Raw genomic sequence first — 21,521 nt, 5'->3', positions numbered from 1 at the left:
TCCTAGTTTCAGTATCACACCCAGGTGTGATAAACTTCATAGTGTGAAGTTCAGACTTGCCTAAGCAAGTGCCTCCAGTGTGATTCACCTCCTAGAAACAACTCCCTGAGCTTGAGTTTCTTCATGCAAAAGTCCTTTATATAGGCATGTGCCTATAACTCATCCTTCTAGATAAAATGCAGGGACTGAATACTTTAAATTCATCTCAGTGATCAGTGTGTGCTTTTGGATCGTTTTGGCATGGAAGGGATTTAGACTTTATGTGGATAGAAACAAAATGGTCCGGAAAGGCAAGTCAGTACTGTTGGGAAAAGGAAGGTCAGAGCACCAAACACCCAGGACAGCGATGAACGGCCACAGTGGATTTCTTGGTTCCTTGTACAATGCTTTCAGACAGCAATGGAAAGCAGGGTGTGAATGCAAAGGAGCCATATTTTAACCTCTGCCTGTTTCTGATTCCTATATATTCTCAGTCCAGTTGTAATAGTCTCAGATAAATTATAAAGATAACAAACTCAATGCAAAAATAAAAGAGTATATTACATACCTAAAAAGACGTTTTAAATTATTAAATGTAGTATAATATTGATGTACTGTACTAAATGTAATGTATACTAGAAGTAGATCATGTATAATACACCATGTATCTATATAAAGATGAGAAAAATAAACTAATGAAAACAGCCTCACTCCAGTCCCACAGTCCCCAGGTGTTTGAGCCAGAACTGTGCATCCAACAATGTCACACCTCCTTACCAAATTCAGAAAGGGTAAAAGCATGGGTAAGCCTTCCTCCCATGGAACTGTACTTCCTCATAGTTCCTTTGAGCTGCATCTCTAATCCTGTGTTCAGTTTTGGACCCCTCACTGCAAGAAAGACTTTGAGGGCTTGGCCCACGGGTTCTGCTCTCCTCCTCCTCCCAAACCCACAATATCTGCAGTAAGACCTGGTACAGCCCGAGCCAGAGGCCCCACAGCACCCCAGTGCACATAGAGGGTAGGAGGCGAGAGGTGCCACTGTCCCAGGCACAGCCAGGGGAAGGGAGGGCAGGCTTGCAGGGTAAGAGACAGGGACAAGTTTGCTTTCCTCTAAGACTCTCAAAAAGCCATTGGAGGCTCCCCCAATAAGGGCAACCCCAAACAATGTAGGAACAACACATCTGCAAAGCAAACATTCACTCCCTCAAAGGCCTAATTCTCCTAAGACTCCGCTGGTCTCTGCACAGCCCCTGCAAACAGCAGTGTCTGCTGCTGAACTGATTCTCGCTATTTCATATAGAGCTCAGTCTTTTTAAGCACTGCCAAGCCAGAGGAGGGGCGGAGAGAGGCTGCTGCTGCCCTCTGAAGGCATCACCGGCTCAGCGAGTCAATCAGCTAACCACGACAATTAGTCAGGAAAAAAAGAAAAAAGATGACAGAGGTCCAGATCTTGAACAATTTCCTCTCCGCACTGTAAACGCCAGGCAAAGGAGGACAGCTATGTTGATACAAACAGTGGATGAGATTAAGCATTGGGTAAAGCCAAAGAAATAAGCTTTTGAAAATGGGCTTTTTGTTTGTTTGCCTGACAAGCGTGGGTGTCTTGTTCACACCAGCTCATACATTTCAATAAGGTAGGAGGAGGCTCGTGGCAAACGCTCTCAGGTCTCATGTGCTGCAGCATTTACTTTGATTTCAAAGAGCAGGACTTTTTAAAGACTATAGGACACTCTTTGACAGGACATGACTAGATGGTGGTAGCTACTTCTCACTGAAGTTGTTAGGGAAAGTTTCCTGTCTGACCATCCAGGAGCCACTCTGGCAGTCACAGTCTCACCACGTGAGCCCCTTCACAGTGGGGGGCTCCAGTGACCCCATGGGTGTCCCACTTGGCTCCCTGCACACCCCACACTCACACAGTCAGACAGGGTTTCCTTACCAGCTCAGCCCTGGGTTTCCCACACGCAGAGTGGGGAGTGTGACTGCCAGAGCAGCTCCTGGATGGTCAGACAGGAAAGGTTCCTTAACACAGTGCTGTTGAGGATGAGCCACTGAACTCAACCAGGACTATGGATCCAGTGGGCAGCATCTCTCCAGTCTGCCGCAGGGCTTTCAGGCAAGAGAGATGTCTAACATTAAAGAGCCAGAAGAGAGACTGATGACATTCAGTGACAGGCTGAATGGAGGAGCTCAGAGGAGCTCCATCTGCACTACCAAATGCAGTGATGCTCAGCACGTACTCACCATCCACCACTGTCTTCTGAAAAAACAACAGAATGGGGGAAAATCTTCTGCACTCACTCAAACTTGTAATGGACAGTGTTTTTGAATCTCTGAGACTCAGAGTCCCAAAATGCACATCATACTCCTCCCACAAAAAAAAAAAAAAAAAAAAAAAAAATTAGAACAGAGTGTTTTCTGTAGATGTAGTGCATATACAACTTAAGAGGCACTTTTCACACACACTGTCAGTTCCCTCCTGCAGAACAGCCTCTCCAACCCTCTCATCTCTTCAATCCAACCACACAGCAAACACACAATCCATCGGCCCGAGATATGCCTGAAGAAAGACAGGTTCAGCACTTGTCATAGTTCACAGAGACAGATATATAGGGGACAAGGGTGAACAAGTTTCTACTCCAAGAACCATTGATACATTAGTCAATAAGCCTTGAGTGTGAAGAGGACTAAAAACCCCCAGTGGAAAAGAGGGCTGGCTTAACAGTGATGAGTATAAATCAGTCTCAGAGGCCTGCAGGGCAGGTGATTTATGGCACAGAGTTTGTGGTTTCTTACTGACATTTAATAGAAATAAATTCTGTCACTTTCTAGGTAGTCCTGTTGCAGTACTGACTTGAACCTTGAGTGTCTTCTAACTGGTCTGCCTGCTCTTTGAGAAGCCCTAGCAATTCTCACAGAATGTACTCTTTCAGGTTTTAAAAAAAAAAATTAAAAATAAATTCAGTTATTTTAGCAACCTAAAATAATTGCTCCTGTGCGTGAGCCAGTGCAGCCATCTTCATAAATTTCAAGGTCAGAAAGAATGATTCTTTGACTCCAACCTATTTTCCAGTGTAACAGAGGTAGTTACTGCACAGTCTATAATAATTATGCCACAAGAATTACCAACTAGTTCTTGGTGTAAGTGGGAATTAGCTTTGAATCCCAATGAGAGACACTTCAAACAGCAACTCCCTGAATACTCTTGCAATTCACAACTGCTGAAAATCTGCCCTGTACTGTGGCAGGAGTTTAGGGTAGGTGGGACCCTTCAAGCCATTGTCTTTTTGTTTAAGGAGTTTACTTTCCTTTTGCTCATTGCAGTCTGGTGATCAAACTATAATTAAGCTTCTACCTTCTGTTACACCAATTATTCAGGTGAAGATTAATCTAGTCAGTTATTTCCTTTACCAGCGTATTATCTGTTCTTCACTGCTGTCTCCCATACAGGCGAGTCTCCTACACACATGCCTGTATTTGTGGCCCCAAGAGTGTGTTGGCCATGCACAGCAAGTAACTATTGATAAATAATGACAATTTTCAGTTCACTTATTTATGCACTGGAGTTGTCACTTCTTTTCATCACTTGGTTTGGAGAAATGCACCCCAAACTACTCAAACATCTGAGCTGCCACTCCTTGTGTACTTAGGACAGCTTTCACAAGACCTGGACAAATGCTTGGGGCAGGATCAGCCCCCCCAGAAGGGATGAACTTACACATAGGAGAGATGTAAACTGCCACAGCAATTATCCAGCACTTGCTCTCCCAGGTGGATATAGTGGATATAACAAACAAGGGTACTCCAGGTATCTTCAGATGAAAGTAATGAACAAAGGGCAGCCAATTCTTGGGTGGCAAGTGGCAGCTATTTTACAGCATGCAATTTTGAGCACGATATTGGTGAGAATAAGCTGTACTTTTGCTGCTAATTTGCTTTAAAAGCTGCTACCTCTGTTTTGAAGCTTTTGTTTATGTAGCTGAGTGCTTGGTGCCCTTACCTGAAGCTGTTGGGATAGCAAGGGGAAGAGAAAGCACTCTCCAAATGTGTGGACAAGCAAGAATATCCCCTTTAACCTATTGTTGTCCTGCCAGATCCACCTTCCATATTTGCAGTATGAATAGGATGACTAATTACCTCCTCTTTGCTCAGGGAAATACCAAATACCCCGCTTTTCACACTTTTAACTAACAGGAAAATTTGCCGTGACTTCCCTGCAGAGTATGTTGACTGTGGGCTGAATTTCCAGCTCACATACCCCTGGGAAACTCCCTGGGCACTGCTGGGAATCCGTGCCAGGGTGGGTCTTGCTTTCTCACCTGCTTTCCTGAGTGGGAAGGGGTGCTGGCTCTGTGCAGACCTGTCCCAAGTCGGGAAGGGGCAGCCAGGGAGCACAGCAGCCTGGCCTCTTTCCGGAGCTTAGACACCCACCTGGTGGCTTTGTCTAACGCACATCTTTCTTTCAGGGCGAGGAAGGTGCACTCTGCCAGGCCCAGGAGTTCTGCTGCTGGCATGGGGAAGGAGCCAGGATGGGAAGGAACAGGGAATCCAGTTAGGGAAGTTTGCTACTCTGAGTCTACAGCAGAATTAAGGAGTCCACATAAGTAAGAACACTATAAATACCACAATATGTCTCTCACTAGACCTGCAGTTTCTTCTCTCTGGGACACACAGGCTGCCTCTAAGAGCCAAATATCTTCCATCTGCTGACTCAGTGGCAAGTGCCAAAAGGCCATTCCTTCCAGGTGAACCCATTACCATTTGGACTTAAAAAGAAAGGGCAATCCAAACCCTGCAGTGTGCACCCTGCTGCCATCAGTGCCAGCACCAAGATCTACTGCAAATCTTCTGATAGTTTTGGTTTAGTTTTTTGTTTTGTCTTTTTTTCTGAGTTGCTGCCCACCAGACTGGGGCCAGAAGCAGCTCTGCTTTCTGGCAAGAAAAACGTGCTTGCCTGTGGGGAGTATCAGGAAAAAGACCAGTGGTACTAAGAATAGCTTTCTGCTAAGGCCTCATCAATAAGTTTATGGCAGAATTGCACAGACACAGAATAAATCACTTACCTTAAGAAGGAGACAGGGTAAAAAGAGAAGACAGATTCAGTGTGATGAGAAGTGACTCAGTCTAGGTCATTATTGAAGTAGAAGGTAACAGACTTTAGGAGGTGGTGAGAGAAATTCCTTCTTCCCATTCTGACAGCTCCTCCAGGAGGTTTTCTCAAGTTGGTGACCATGAGGGTAGAAAAGAACCACCCTGTGGTCCTGTCACAGCTGTGTGACATGGTGAGCAACACCATGCAGCCCCAAACCAGACCCCTGTATCCAAAATGCAAGTGTTTCTCATGCTGCAGCTCTGGCACAGGGACAGTCTCTGCTTGCAGGGGACTGGAAGCTTCCTCAGCAGAGAGCAGCCACTCAGCACTGCTCCTCAGAGCTGCTCCCAGAGCCCTTCCAGGCCAGCCTCACACTGCCACCATGGCACAGCTTTCCAGCCACCTTCAGGTTCACCCAGCCTGTAAAAGAAATGCACTTGCAGAGGCTTGTGCAACCTCAGTGGCTGTAAATGTGGTGGTCACGACCATACACTCAGTGTGGTTTACAGAACAAGTTGTGTTTACTTCACTTTACAAAGTAAAGCCACCAGCTTTAATTCTCCTTAAAAACAAAACAATGGAGGAAGTGCACGATTCAGAGGGCTCGGTGCAAATTTTTGCAAAGTAACAGATACAAAACCAAAATAATTAAAATCATACATATGTGTAAAACAAAAGAAATTCAAGTTAAAACCAGGACTAACTCCTATTAGCCCTAGAGATGATCCAAGAATATGTCAGGAAATAAATAAATCATTCTAGTTTTCACCATAAAAGAAGGTGCTGCTCTCTAATAGAAATGGTTTGGGTATTTACAGAAGGCAAATAGGTTACAGGGGGAACAGAAAGAAGAAAAGCATTCATAGGAGTGAACTGAAATGCTGCAGGGTGACCCCCTCCCCACACACCTCAGTGTGAGTAAGAGAAGGCTTTAAATCATGGCAAGGGGCCAAAGAAATTAACTGAGCAGGACACCATCATCTGCCCCACACTGGAGAGACTGTGCCAGGGTAAGACCAGGATGGCTTGGCTGCCAACACAGAGATTCTGCAGCTCCACCACAATCCATGGCTACCCTGGGGCAGATGACAGTAAGTTGGCCTGGCCAGTCCAACTTGTGAACAGGAGAGCAATTTATCCTACAATCCATCTGAAAGGAATGCTGCTTAAAGGCACATTTTCCTGGCCTCTGCTGGACTGTGGATGCTCTGAGGAGGAGGAGGCAGCCAGCACAACTGAACCTCTTCTCCTGACATGGAAAGAATAGCTTGTGATCCAAACACTCGGCCTTTCCCAAAAGGCCAAGAGCTCAGGTGATAGCATGGAAAACAAGGCTCTTCCAAGTGTCTCTTTCAACATTTGCAAACCACAGGAGACAAAGCAACACCCTCATTTATCAAGGCAGCGTGGCTTGTGCTCATAGCTGGTATTTCTAATGCTTTGTTGTCAAATAATAATCTGCTTTCCTTTTCCTGCACATGCTACTAAGGCCAAATCCTGGCAGGCCAGAGCTGTACTTTCAGTACCACCAGTGTAGCAGATGTTTAATGCCCAACAGAAGCAGGGCAAATTCTACAGTTAATGTCATTGCATGCAAAAAAAAAAAAATCCCAAAGGCTCATCCTAACCTTCTGTTTCCTTGTCAAGACATATTTATTTACAGTCAGTACCACTAGGAGTAGATTCAAGTGGTAGTTGTCCATATTTTTAATGGGATTTGACATCTAAGGCAGCATTACAGTTCACCTCTAAGCTTATAATTACACTTGCAAATCTGCTTAGCAAGACATCAGCAGAGTATTCCAGGGGACAGCTCAAACAGATTGGATCTGTTCCCACAGGAGCAGCATTGGAGTACCAAGTGATGCTACAAAGCAGACACTGCAGGCTGCAGTGCCTGACACATGCCTGCAAACTGGACCCACTCCTAATCTTCACAATAAAAACAAAACCAAAGACTGCAAAGAGCCCTCACTTTATCTAAAAAGCAATACTGCACTGAGTCACATACCACTGGAGGTCAGGAGCACTTCATGAATACACTGAGACAGGACTCCTTTCCACACCCTGCTGATTATTTCTCCTCTCAAGAAATCTGCAAGTGCTAAAAGTACCAGGGCAGGCCCAGGATGAAATCCTGATCATCACCTCCTGGTCCGGAGTCACGATGGCCCAGTGCTGAGAAGCACCTTTACACCTCACACACAAATGGAGCATCTCCTTCACATTTAATTTTCTCTATCATCATACCCCTATCACCACTGACATTTTGAGAGCAAATTGATGGCAAATGGCAAGATGCTCAATATTCTATTTTGCACTCACTTTATACACCCAGCCATCTTGCACTCAATTTATACCTGAACCCCCAAGATATGACTGGAACCAAATAAAGTACATATGAAGTACTCAGCTCAGACTCCACATATACTCTGTTCTCTTCAGGTCTGGGAAAAAAAGTAAGTCTGATTTGGACTTTTCATCCATGCCCATGGGAAGAAAAGTGAAGGATCTCCTTCTCTCACCTCAGCAGATCTTTCTGCAGGATGCAAATGGTTTCATCCCTGAGTTCAACTTTAAAAGAGAAATGAAGCGCTCAGCATTCACCACACTAGCACCAGAACCAAAGAGAGCATTGAGCACAAAGGTCTCCACTGCAGGGACAAAGGGAAAGGAGAAGCACAACTGGAAAAGATGGAGAAAAGCAGAAAGAACCCAGTTTGTATCATACCAAAGAAAAGGAAGGAAACCTGATGCCAGAAGGTTTATACTAGTAGATGGAGAAAGCTTACAGAAGGCAGACTGTGCTGTTCAACAGCAAAACCTTTGCAGTCCTCAGTGGTCATTTGGGAGCAGCCTGGTACCTCCATCAACAATGACCCCAGACTGGTTAAAGAGCGTATCTAGAGAGTACTTCTCAGCCATAAGAACCCTTGAGGCCATTTCAATGACGTGAGCAAAATTCCTATTTTTCTCTTTTTTTCCCAGCAGGGATGAGACAGCACTTCATCCAGCTTAGTGCATACAGTTCTCCAGTGCTCAGGCAGACTCCTTCTAGCTGACAGAGGTGCAGTTCAGCTCGGCAGGGTCCTGCCTGCTGGCTGCTGCCACGACTCCCTCGGGGCCATCGGCAATGCTGGGCTCGCTGGAGCACTGCCTGTGGCTGAAGCAGCTGGGCTGCAGCAGGAGGCATTTGTCAGGAGTGTCCGATTCCTCGATGACCATTCCCGTGTGCATCATGGAGGCCATGGCCAGGAGCTGGATGTCCGAGTGAGCGTTGGCAACAGTGTGGCGACGGATGCTTCCACATTTCTCCAGGTAAGCCTCGCCCTCCTGCTCTGTCAGTGGGGTCAGGGCCTTAGGACGGGATCTGGAGTACTGTCTCTCTGGAAGAGAAAAAGGAAGTGGGAATGGTCAACAGCACACAAACAAAGCATTGCCCACACTGCTAGGCTGGCCTCGGGGAACTGAGAGAATTCAGTGTGCAGCTGCAGAGGGTCGCACCTCATTACCACCGGAAAACAGTCAGGAGCTCACTAGTTCATACTGCTAGGTGTTGGGAAAGGAGATCTGCCTCTGCTACAGCAAGGAAAGACCTCCCATCCTGCTCTAGGTGCGGCTGCCTGTGAGAGAAGTGAGCCAAAAAGTCACCAGAGCAGCCAAAGGACTCTCTTTAGCATCCTGGTGTTCTCCTCTTTTATCAAGGGGTGCAAACCGAGTAGTCTCACATGCAGGTTCACTAAAATGAGTGACACTAAAGCGATACAAGTCTCCAAAAAAAACATTTAGGGGGGATTTGAATTGCCATCCCTTTCTCTGAAAAACTTCTCTCAGGAAGTGCCATTAGCTGTTGTCAATGTGGAATTCCTGATGCTTATATTGCGCTGTCTTTCCATCTGCCTAGGAAAAGGCCATTCTGTTGGCATTATCCCACTGTATTTTTTAAAGATCATGCCACAAAAAGAACATTTCATCCACTCAGCAAAACGTCTGGTTTGGAGGCTAGACAGAGAAAACACCTAACAGTGCACAGGAACAGTCCACAACAGCCTGGGGAAAAGAGGCACGAGGGAAAGGCAGTGACACAGAATGGATGGGTGTGGGCTGTACGATCTGCCCAGCAAAAACATTAAGTGGGGGGGAAAATGCCTGGTCTGAAGCACAGACCCACGGCACAGTCCCCAGCCCAGTATCATGAAGCACAATTCAATTGTGAAAGCTTGAAGAGAGGCAGGGGTCAGAGTTAGTGCCGTGGCTCACTGTAATCCCCCCCAGCAGGCTGGATCAGGCACTGCTACTGCTCCCCTGCTGGCCTGCAGCCCCTGCAATGTTGGATGCCTCCTGTGTCTCTTTTGTTTCTCACAAACTTCACTGAAGTGCAGGCTCTGTATAAAGTCAGAAGCCTTTACACCATATAAAAGGCTTCCAACCAAGACTGCAGAGCGTAAGAGAGAGAGAAACAAAATGCAAAGCAAAGTACTTGCCACTGAGGGTTATCAGAGTTTTGGAAGCTTGTACCATGAAGAAAAGCAGAAAAATTCTATATTGTTGCAGGGAGGTGAGCAGCCAACACTTCACCCTGCTACTGCCAGTAATACATCAATTCAAAATGGTTCATTTCATGCTTAAGAGTATGCAAAAATCATTTCAGAGGCTGGTAACAGCAAATATACTCTTTAGGTTTCACCTGCAGCTCAAGCTACAGCAAACTGTAATGTTAAAGGGCACTGGGATCTGACTCTTCAGAAAATAAATTAGGTGAAATTAGGCTAAACTCTGAACATGCATTTATTGCTCTACTTTTCCCCCTTTACTTTTTTGGCCACAAAAGGCAGTCTCTTAAGGGAGTTCTCATGCATAGTTCAACTACAAATTTTATTTCTATTTTGGTGCCTTATGACCAAGAATATAAACTGGGAAGAGTTTTTCTGGGACTTTTTTGCAAGCAACCTCAGATCAGCAGTGACGTGTGGATGTTTTATCTTCTCTCCTGCCCCCAATATAAATCCTGTTTCTTAGCCAGCTGGATTCCTTTGGCATACTCCATCCTTACCACACAGTTTATGGCTAATTTACACAGGCAAAGCAAGAAGGGTGTTAACAGAAGAGCAGGTGGGAATGCTGCCATCTGCAATTCCCCTCTGTGAGCAGTCCTGTCCCCTTTCACACCCCGCTCACTTTAAATCAACTTAAGATACAGCAGCCTTGCGGGCTGAAGCCTTATGTGTACTCACAGCTGGGATCAGACACCTTCAGTCACATTTCTCAACACTCATTTACCCTGAAGGCTCCAGTGCAGAGGGCAGTTTGGCCTCCACAGCAGCTGTGCAGAATGCAAGCACACCCAAAGCCCAACAGTGCACTTCCCAAAAGCTACTACGGGGAACCTACTGAGCTTCATCATCACTACAGGCTACCCAGTGAGAGAAGAAACTAGTTCTGAGAAAGCAAAAAGGTGAATGAAAGAGGGAGAGAGGAAGAGAAAGAAGTCTGATTACAAGTGAAAAGAAGGAAAAGAAGCCACCTCCACAGCAGCCCTTTGAAAATGCCATGATTATTTGCAGGAAAGTGCTTCTTTTGCAGTCCATGTCTTGTACTGCAAATACAAGTTCCTCCTTTCCTCATGCTCAGCACAGGGTGGAGCAGGGGCAAAAGGCCACCTTGGAAATATACACAAATAAATGACGGCTAAAATCAAAGTAAATTCAATTATTTTAAGGCATATAAACTTTACAAGGCCAGTTTGTGTGGTTTTCTTTTTTTTTTAATGGCACAAATGCCTCATTCAGCTGGCAGAAATCCAGCATGGCTTGAAACTTCAGTCCAGGTCAGGCAGCTACCTTTTAAAGTATCCCAGCAGCATGCAGATGTCCATAAACAGCAAAGCTATCAAATTTGTCAAAGTCCAACTTTTACAGGGGATTTTGGTCTAGACTGAGCCTCAGGATTAGATGTGCAAATCCACGCTGAGCTATGCAACCATGTTCACTTGCACAGAAGATATCTGATTGCCCAGCAACCACAAGAACAAAAATCCTGAGCCACAGTTTTCCTAAAGGAATGCCATGAGTTTATTACAGGCAGAGATTGTCAGAGTTTGTCAGTATGTTCTTCTCCCACAAGACCATCTCTTCCCATATGCTGCTGAAGTGTAGTACAAGAAAAGTTGTGGGTCTCCAGCTTGCTACAATTTTGCATCAAAGCAAAGGGTAAAGCTTATAAAAACAGAGGGAGACTAGAGCTTTCTTCACTTGTTCTATTTATATCTCCTTGACTACCAAATCAGTAACACTATGCCCATTAGCTAGCCAATCTCTTCTATCTGGCCACATGTGTAAGCAGAGCTCCTGGGTCACGCATAAGGAAGTTTCCCAGAGTAAGCATGCTCTTCCTAGAGTGAGGTGCCCGTTCTCTCACCTAGACATGTTTATCCATACTTTAAACACAGAATTTTGGGGTTTTTTAATAGAATCCTCAGATAGAAGGAAGACTTCATGCAAAATCCCTGTCATCCCTCAGAATTAATATGCAACAGTTCTGCTTTTGCAAAGGCTGGTTGGTGCAGCAGCTGAAAGCAGGCTAGCAAGCAGGGACAGAGAGCAGGCAGCAAAGGACCAGGTACAGTCTCACACTGTGGTGAAAGCAGCACACCAGGAATGGACCCAGGGGTTTTAAAATCCAGTCCATCTCCAGAGAGAGGGGAGATTCTGCGGGGCTGGGGGGGGGTGTGCGGTGATGGGGCACTCATAGTTCACTAGGTCATGGAAAAGAAAATGCCTGTCACAAAAACAGACATTCAGAAACATTAATCAGGTCTTTCTCAGGGGTGTTTTAGCTTTTGTTTTCTGTCTCTCACAGAGTCATGAACTGTTTCCTTTTCCAGCACAAATGCTTCCCATTACCCAACCTGTGTACCCCAATAATAGCTTCAGTACAACGTGCATGTCTTACCAAGCAAGCAGGTGCTACCAGAGGAGCTGTGATCCTCACACAAACCTAAGAATGGTGATACCACCTGCTTGACCAGTTCTTCCAGCTGTAGGTAGCCCTCAGTGGGGCCAGTAGGCTCATGGACACTCTGAAAATCAAACACAAGAAGTCAACATTACCCTTAAAAGGTTCTTGAGTAAAGCCTGGGGTCTGTCAATTCTCTCTACACTGGAATATCCCAACTGTATCAGTAAAGCTTTTGGAACTGATGGAGGTTTGGGGGCCTTTTCAGGTCAACCTCCTTGTTCAAGTCACAGTCACACCCTATGGACATTGAGCAGACAGTTCTTTTTTCTAAGCAAGTGACGGGAAGGTACAAGGTGTGCTCAGCTGAGGATGTGCACAGTGTACTACAGCAGTGTAATTATACTGGGGCAGTTCTAGCAGAACACATATCTTTGTAGAAAAGCCTTAACACGCCTTGGGCAAAGCACTGCTCTTTTCCTAGGCAGGACTGCAGGCAAAGCACCCTCTGTGGTTCAGCTTACAGCTGTGAAGATGGCAGATAACACCAACCAATTTAACAGTAATTTAGAAACCGTTCAGACTTAACTTCCTGCAAAGCCTCAACAAGCTTTTTTCCTCAAATGTATTACTTTGAGATCCTCTTTGCTCGCAAGATTCTCATATTAAAAAAATATTTCAGGGAAATTGAGTATCACCTGCTGTTCCAATCTGGGTCACTGGAACATCAGAACATTGAGAACTCATACAGAACTTCCAGCTTAGCCACTTTGCAATTTTGGTTGTGCTTCAGAAAGTTTCATTCTCAGACACTCATTATATTGGAGAAGAAATAAAAGCCACCAGGCTGTGTGGAGGGAAAGGATGCCACCCAGAGGGACTTAGGCAGGCTTGAGAGTTGGGCCTGTGCAAACCTCATGATAATCAATAAGGTCAAATGAAAGGTCCTACATGTGGTTCAGAGGAAGGCTGGATGGGACTCTTGAGAAACCTGGTCTAGTGGAAGGTGTCCCTGCCCATGGCAGGGAGGTTGGAACTAGATGTTCTTTAGGATCCCTTCCAACCCAAACCATTCTATGATTCTATCAACCCAAACATGTAATATGGCATTTTTCAGGACTGTCAGGCTGAGCAATATTAAAAAAAAACCAAAACCAGCTGTATTTGGCATGCTTGGAAAGTATTCTGTTGAGATCTGGATAAAGAAGGTAGTTACCACAGATGCTCTGGATCTCTTGGGAGAGGCCTTTGAAAGATGGCCTCTCATTTTGCCTGCTCCCAAAATGCATTCCTCCTCTAATGGGCACTACTCAGCATCCCAGCCAGCCAAGGAGCTGGTGTCAAGCAGCCAGAAGGCACAGTTCATTCAAATTCCATTGTCTGCTGTGATAGAGACTTGCCCTGTCCTTGCAAAGCTGAGAAATCAGGAAAACTAGGGCACAAAGAGGCATTCAGACAAGTTAGAAGATGAAAATCTGTGGGAAAAAAGAGAGTCCTGACACTGTTCCTAGATGGGGAGGAAAAGTACCAAAAAAATACAAAAACTCAGCTCTTTCAAGGCAACAGCATCTTTTACCTGTTCCCAGGAAAGCTCAGGGCATCCACATTCAGCTCTCATTTTAACACTGACTGCTCCCAAATAAGCACACATCACATCACATCCCCTTCATCACACCCTCTACCCTCCCCACTTTCCCTCCAGTGTTTGTAGGAGTTCAATGAGGTCAAGATACCCAACCGGAGTCAGAGGAAGAAGAGCAGAGGCTCCCCACCTGCAGAATTAACAGCATCTGGACAATGGAAGCTGGAAGCTTTGTCTGGACCAGGGGAAGGATTTCTTCCAAGTTTACTTTTAGCAAGACCAAGTCTCTGAAGCCAAGAAGAGCAATCTGACGGATAGTCAACTCCTGACCCTAAAGAAACAAAGAAGGCAAAATCCAAGTGTACATAAAGGGATGTGTGAGCAACACACCAACACATGGGCACACAGACAGGAGGGTCTATTCTGCCCATTGCTGAGGTGGCAAAACACCCCCTGGTCATTCATTTTGAAGATTCATGATACTCTTCAATTTCCTCCCTCTCAGTCTCACACAAATTCTGAAATGGCATCGCCTCATCTGTGGCACCACTAGGTTTGGAGTGAAGCCAGAAATGGGCTTGTAGTTCACCAAATGACTGTGTATGTATTCATAAAACCCACTTGCCATCCAGTTTGTTCAGAAAAGTAGCTTGTGCTTCTGGCACTTGGAGCTGAGAAACCAAAGCAGGTTTGGTAGGGAATGAAGTTATTACAGAATATTTCTTAACTAAACCTACCTCTGTTCTATATTGTACCCTCTTTTTGCTCAACATCTGCACTTTAGACTTTGCTGATATGACAAAAATCTACAAGTTAGTCCATTACAGATTTTAGGATTCAGGCTGGAGCAAAGCTAGCAAGACTGATTGAACCAAACATCACCTTAAAAAGCAACAGCTTTAATATCCTCTGCAAGGCATTCCATGTCCTCCCAGATACTATTTTACATCAACAACACAAGTGAGCAGGCTTAACAGATGATATTTCTCAGCATATTTAAACACAGTCTAACTCCATTTGGCATGCTGGTGTTACCACCTTTCCCTCCTGCTGTGTTTAATGTCTGCACGACTTTCTCTTGCCCCACTGCAACTCAATAGCAGAAATTTTCTTCCCAGCCCTGCCCAGCACTTTCCAGCCTGAAAAGTTTGCCTTGTTCTTCTCAGTATGTTACTCTCTGCCCCATGGTCTGCTTGGGAATCATTTTATGATCTCCATAATACACTCAACATAACAAATATTAAGCTGGAAGGAATTAACAGTAGTTAATCATCAATTCATAACAGGTTGCATGTCATAATTAACAGCATTACCAATATGTAAATACGAATTAAAACCAATACTCTAGAGGGCTGCATGGCCATAATAAAAGCAGTTTGCTGTTTTAAACTATCACTGTGTAAGAAAAAAAGGTGTAGGAAAGACTAGTACCTATCTTGGAACTGTATTTCAGCAGCTGCAAACTTTTTATTTGTATCACGCAGTTTAGTCCCATTAACTTCATACCCCGTTTCAAAAAGCAAACATGTTTCTGTGCCAAGCAAAACAAGATTTGCTATTCTTTTTTCCACACCAATAGTCACAGCAACAGCTGCAACTATACGAAAGCCAGTGACCTGTTTACATAGTTCCCCTCTGTACAGCAATTTAACCAACTTGGCTGCTTAAAGGTCATATTTCTGCAACAGCTATGAGCCTTGGGGTTAAACTTAGCCGAGATAGGAGGTTAGTGTGAGTTACTCCTTTGGTAACATACGCTCACACATGTGGCTGAATCAGTTTCATTCTGAATGGGCAGCTGCTGGGATTGCAGAAGAGCACAACTAAATAATCCTGTTCATATTTGCACGAAAAGATGGGGAATCAAGAACAAATTGACTTTCCCATCTACAAGAGCAGTGTACAAAGAATGGCAGCTTGATGGAAGACTCACTGGATGAGCTCTCCTCACATGTTGTGACAAACTGTATAAATGGTTACATGCAGTTCCCTATTTCTAGGAAAAGCCTAATCTTGTTATTAGGACAGTGGCCTGGCATAAGAGCAACTTCTATTTCTTGCTGCACCAGCAACTCTCTCTGTGGGAGCCTAGAGCAGTTTACTCTGAGTCAAATTCTTGGATGTATTTAGGCAGTTTAATCCATATATTTGCGTAGTACTTAGGTGCCTACAAAGCTTTAAATATCTTGTCTGTTTATGTTTCAGTTCCTCATCCAGAAAGTGGCAATACTTCCCAAACTTTACAGCCTTGATGATGTATTTTGAGTGACTCAGATACCATGACAAGACAAATACAGCAAAAAAGTTATGCTTTCAAAGAATCTCGCCATCCCATAGTCACACTTTCACCACTATAACCAAGTTACTTCCAAAAGCTGTACCCACAGTGCTGTAACTTCTGTCCCACTTCTCATCAGAGACATTTAATAGCAGGGGAGTCGATTTTTCTGCTAAGTGGCAGAATTATTAGCATCAGTGGGTATGACAAACAGTCAGCTCAACTATTTCCACAGTACACAGGCAGCTGCAGTGCAGACAAAGCCCTGCTTAAATAGGTCGCTCCCTCACTGAGAGTTACTTGCAAAAGGAGAGAAAGGGAGGGTATTAGAGTTGCACAGTTTTACCTGTCAGAGACCTACCTTCAAGCATCTGCAGCAAGGAAAGAACAAAAATAAACACAGTAGAAAGGTTAGTGTCTGTCTTTGCAGAAGTCCTTTCTCTTTTAGGAAATGCCAGCTTTAATAGGATTAGAGGAAAAGGGCAAGCTTTGAGCTTTACCTGCTGCTTTTCAAACAATACAAGAGAAAGATAATTTTAAAAGGCTCCGGAAATAATGTCTTCCAGAAGAGGCAAAAGTCAAGGGGAGAAGGCTAGCATTTCCAAGAACATCATTCTCCACATGAGGTATATTTTTCTTTTCCTCTGATGGCAGAAAAGCTCAAAATAGGCTAGGGAGGTAATTAGACTGCTCATATGGAAACCCTGACTAAAACTACATTAAAAAATGATACAGCTCAACACTTCTGATGGGATACTCAGCTTTCAAAATACCCAGTGTAAAAAAGGTCTTACATAAAGTCTTCATTCATCCTCTATCCCATAGACTTATATGCCCCTTATTAAAGCTTAAAAAAACCCAACTGAGGATTTCCCAAAGGCACAAATGGGATATAAGCCCTTCAAAAGTCATTAGGGTGAGTTAGACACATTTTCTCCTGATCTAGTCTTCAGATTTATATCTCTAAGACAAGTTGTCATCTGCACCAACAGTCCCAGCAACTTAAAAAAGAAAGAACTATAAATACCAATAGCCCAGAGCTTCAGTCTAGACGAGGCATAGTCCTACAGTTTTAGTGTGCAAGCTTAGCTAAGTGCAGAGAGTAGACAATTGGGAATAAATTCAGTCCAAAACACCACGCTTGTCCAGTAGATTTTAGCAGTCCTCCTTACAGTTAATACTGGGATAAACTCTGCTTCCTCCCAGATTTAGTTTAAAGGCTTTGACATGTATTTAACCACTGGCCAAACAGTGCTGCTGGCAAAGAAGCTTCCACTTGCCATTAGCAGGCATTGCAGTTACCTTGCTTCACCTGACTGAACTGTAATTAAGATTACCTGGACTGGGTAGAATATTGCCTGGAGAGTAGGAAGAGTCTCTGTAAAATAGTGATCCCAGATTTCAGACAGGACATCAATGCGATCCTCACCTACGAAAACAGAGATTGGGAGCAAGATCTTTAGCAACAGGGACACTAAAAGCAAGTTGGATTTTCCAAGTACTCTCAAATTCCCCAAATAAGAGACTTCACTTTCCCAGTTTCTGCCCAAAACTGGACTTCACCCAGCTAAGCTTCCCCTTAACTGAGAGACACAAAGCTGTGACCATAAATTGCTCTGTCACTTAGTGCAAAGAAGACAGTTCTGTGCAAAACACAAGACCAATTCCAACAAAAGAGTGAAGCCCCTCTTCAACCAGAGGCTTTAACTCCACAGCACAGGATTGTGCAGTTGCACAGCTCACAGTTAACATGCTTGACTAGCAGGGGAGAGGCCACACATGAACAGCTGAATCTGAAGACCAGCAGGTCACAGCTAACATCAGCTGATCATCCAACATCATCCTGCAGGATGAGGGAGAGCAGGGAGAGCATTTATAAGAGCTGAGCCCCCTCCAGCATCCACTCAGTAGCAAGCAGCAGTCAGGTACCTATCAGGAATCCTGACAAAGGCACTAATGACAAATGTGGCCCTTGTGAAGGTTCCCAAATGAAATTCACTTGGGACTACCCCTTATATGACTCCAGTTTGAAAAATATCCCCACATGTAACTGGGTACTTAAAACGAAGGCAGACTACGTTATGCATCTTGGGATTACCATAACAGAAATACAACTGTGATCAAATTATGCTCATAGGTTTGACTTACAGAGCTGTGTACTCCTCAGCATTTGGCCCCAAAACCTCTGTTTTTTAGCTACAGGTTTGCAATGCTTATTTCAAGTTTTAGATACATCCCTGGAAATCTCAGGGGAAAATATAGACTCAGGTTTAAAACCACAAGTTTCTGACAAAAGAATTTTCTGGGATACCTCCCACAAGCCTCAGCTGGAGCTCACAAGCAGTGAAGACTCAAGGAGCAGTAATGGAAGACGGCCACTCAAGACAGGTTTGAAGGCTCCAGGTCACTAAAGGCCCTACATGAGGAACCGGAATACATGTAAAATTGCAACTCAAAGGAGACTTATCACTCTGTACTGAAGTGCTTTCCTCATCTGCACACTTCCACACACACTTTCACTGTGCTTGTCCATGGGCTGTGTTGCTTAGGATATAGCCAGAGAGCCAGCAGGACTAGATCCTGTGGACATTTCCCTTAGAGCAGAGAGCCAGCCCACTAACAACCACAGAAAGGTTCAAAGAGATGCTTCACTGTGTCAGGTATGACTCTGGCTTCAAAACTGGAACTGCAGGCCGACAAGAAATTACCCAACACCCCCACAACAGCTACCCTTTATCAGCAACAGCCGAGTGTAAGCGAAAAAGACAACAGGAAACAGATTCATTGAATGTTTAAATTTTTCCCTCCTCTGCCTCCTACCCAGGACTGCAATGCTTTGCTGTGTGGAGACAGAATGAAACGTCAGAGATCACTTCTCCTTCTGAAGGGGAAGCAAGAATGGCTTGTTTCTTCAAGAAATTGTAAATCCTGCTGGCACTGAAAGAGATTCTGACAGACTGTATAAAGAAAAACCATGTTAAAGTAACAGGCTGCGATTGAAAATTAGACACAGATAAAACATTGCCATGCCCTGCAGCCCTACAGACACTCTCTCTGAGTGCTGGGGCAGTATAAGTTTTCCAGGAAGACAGAGCTCACCAAGAAGCGTGTACAAGAAATCCTCATTGCTGTGACCACAAGACCTGCAACAAACCCACACATTATAAAAGAAAGATGCCCATGAGTAATCTCCTGCAGTGATGCCAGCCTGCACAGGCAAAGTGGCTCCAGTGTCACTTCAAACTAGGGATAGAAAAATGAGGCAGAGAAGGTGTTTTGCTACCCGCCTGGGAAACTTCATCTGACCCAAACTACCTGAGCATCTGCAAAATACTCCTGGGCAGCTCTCAGCTTATTACAGACTCAAACTCAATTTTCCTAATGCCAAAGCAGATACCTGAAGAGTTTTCTATGAATACAGAAACCAAAGCCTCAGGTAAGCTGTGCAGCATTCATTCTGAAGAGCTGGCTGTGGCAGGGCAGGTACCCACATTTTGGAAAAGGCAGGAGTCTGCCCTTTTTCCTCTCTCACAGGGCCAGTGCTGAAGAAGCACACACCAAGCAGGAGGCTGGCAACCCCTTATCTCCTCTGGGGCCCAAGTCCTACAGCCTGCCAGCTGGGTGAAGTCACTTGGTGCAGAATGGTGCGGAGGAATCCAGGACCAGCAATGATGTGAGATTATAAGCATCTATTGGTATTTAATGACCCACATACAACACACTGGTGATTAGCAAGAGATCTTCCCTGCAGGCCACAAAACTGGGTCAAACCAAACCGCAGCTTGGTTTTGAATAAAGACGTGCTGGCTTTGCTTGAGCAGTTACTAAACGTGACCAACTCCCCACATGTCCGACACTGAGTGGCCACACCACACTTGCCTTGGTCCACAGGCTCTGCAGCAGCAGTTTGAACAAAACTCCATCTGTGATCAGCTTCTTTCCAGAAGGATTTCATTCTCACCCAAAGGACTGGTTTTTTCTTTAAGTTTACACAAAGCTTGATATTCAGCTCTCAAAAGCATGACAGATAAACTAAAATTGTGCTTACATTAAGCTGCAATCACATTCAGAAATAAAAGCCAGAAGGCAGTTCCAAGCAGTTTTGCAATGGGATCCATGTCCAGACCAGAACTGCTTTGAGCCCAGGTCCAGCTGCCACACAAGACCCACGTTCCTGCTTTTGTGATGCAGTTATGGCTGCTGGGAGCATCGTGGCTCTATGGCTATTCAAACAGCCCACCCTCTCTTCAGCCTCACAAGGGCTCCTGAGGGGTTGTGTGACACCCTAGGACAGCACCAGAAAGGGCTGTATGCTTTCCAGACATGCAAATCACCTCATCTGACCAAACATCAAAGCACAGCTCCCTTCCAAAACAGGTTTCCTGCTACACTTACCTTCACACAGCTTGACCTTCTCCTCCATAAACAGCAAGCCTTTCGCAAGGAGCTGGTTCTGCCAAGAGAAAAGAGAGACGTGCATTTGCCTTTTATTTATTTATAATGAACATGTAAGAGTACATTTTTTTCAGATGCTACCCACTTTGCATACATTTATCTTAAGTTTAGTCATGTTGTAGCACCTTCTTCCAGCACTGGTCTCAGTGTGAGTGCTAGACATTCCTTAACCTCATCTTGCTCAGTTAGACATGAAAATGCAACAGACACAGCAGTTGAAACATCTCCCAGAAATGGGAAGAGTCACAGAGAGGGAGTCAAGAAAATAAAATGGTTCTTACCATAACAATGCAGCCACATAAGCTGTACTTCAACTCCATGATGGAGGTGATCAAAGAGTCAAATGCTATGAAAATGTCCCACTCTTTCTTCTTTTTGCCCTTGCTCACTGCTGGCCTAACTGCACAGTAAGCCAAGTTCAATTCCCTAACATCTACTTCTCTGTTCCTACCTATTGTTTTTCCATGAGGCCATTCTTTTTGCATTGAGCTGCTGGATCATCTCAGTATGCAGTGTCAAGCTGCAGAAGAACTGGCAGGACCTGGTCTTTCTACATAAATTTGATTCTCATGGACGAGAGATCAAGGTATCAATATGCCTGTTTGCAGTTCAGGACATCCAAATACCTGATCTGCTTTTGTTCCCACTTCCCCAAACCATGGTGCAAAAACAACACCTACCTTTTTGTTCTCCCAACAGCACTAGGTGAATCACTTATTCTGAAAACTTTTGAAAGTCACCCCAAGACACAGAGAAAGGCAATCACCACATAACACACTATTACTGCATCCTAAAAGGTACAGAGATCATACTGATAGAGAGTAAGGCCACCTGCCTCTCTGAAAGGACTCAGTATCAGGGCAGCCCACAGCAGTCAGAGATGATTCCCTCACTGTTCATCACAGTTTTTGTTTTTAATGGGGAACCAGGTCAAGGTTGCACTTTTGACCCTTCCATCAGCCCAGGAGCAAGGCACATCTCTTTTCACTCCCAGTGGACACTGCTGTTACCCCACTGCCTGGACAGCACTACGGCCCCCTGATGAGCTGCCATAGTGCATCCTGCCCTGGTGCTCCTGCTCTGGATCATAAACCTGCCTCCTGTAACCACGAGCAGCCTGGCTCAGCCCTGGCACACAGACAGGCAACTGTGGAACCCCAGGCCAGGAGAGCAGCACACCT

The 21,521-nt window shown here is 44.8% G+C and overlaps 1 protein-coding gene across 4 annotated transcripts in view; it reads right to left on the bottom strand.

The window, feature by feature from the left end:
• Positions 1-7,404: 7,404 nt before the first annotated feature.
• Positions 7,405-21,521, bottom strand: part of PRR5L (proline rich 5 like) — a 41,147-nt gene continuing 27,030 nt past the window's right edge. For 3 of the 4 annotated variants that reach the window (XM_069017126.1, XM_069017127.1, XM_069017129.1), the window contains exons 5-9: positions 20,281-20,338; positions 17,223-17,314; positions 13,798-13,938; positions 12,023-12,149; positions 7,405-8,457 (exon numbers count right to left, since the gene is read on the bottom strand). In XM_069017126.1, the coding sequence (XP_068873227.1) occupies positions 8,126-8,457; positions 12,023-12,149; positions 13,798-13,938; positions 17,223-17,314; positions 20,281-20,338 (750 nt within the window). In that variant the 3' untranslated portion in view covers positions 7,405-8,125. The remainder of the gene's footprint in view (positions 8,458-12,022; positions 12,150-13,797; positions 13,939-17,222; positions 17,315-20,280; positions 20,339-21,521) is intronic. The other variant, XM_069017130.1, reaches the window with a different exon arrangement.

This window comes from Aphelocoma coerulescens, chromosome 5, assembly GCF_041296385.1.
Source record: "Aphelocoma coerulescens isolate FSJ_1873_10779 chromosome 5, UR_Acoe_1.0, whole genome shotgun sequence".
Classification (NCBI taxonomy): domain Eukaryota; kingdom Metazoa; phylum Chordata; class Aves; order Passeriformes; family Corvidae; genus Aphelocoma; species Aphelocoma coerulescens.
Note: the sequence above shows the minus strand (reverse complement) of the source record. Positions and strands in the feature narration are given on the sequence as shown.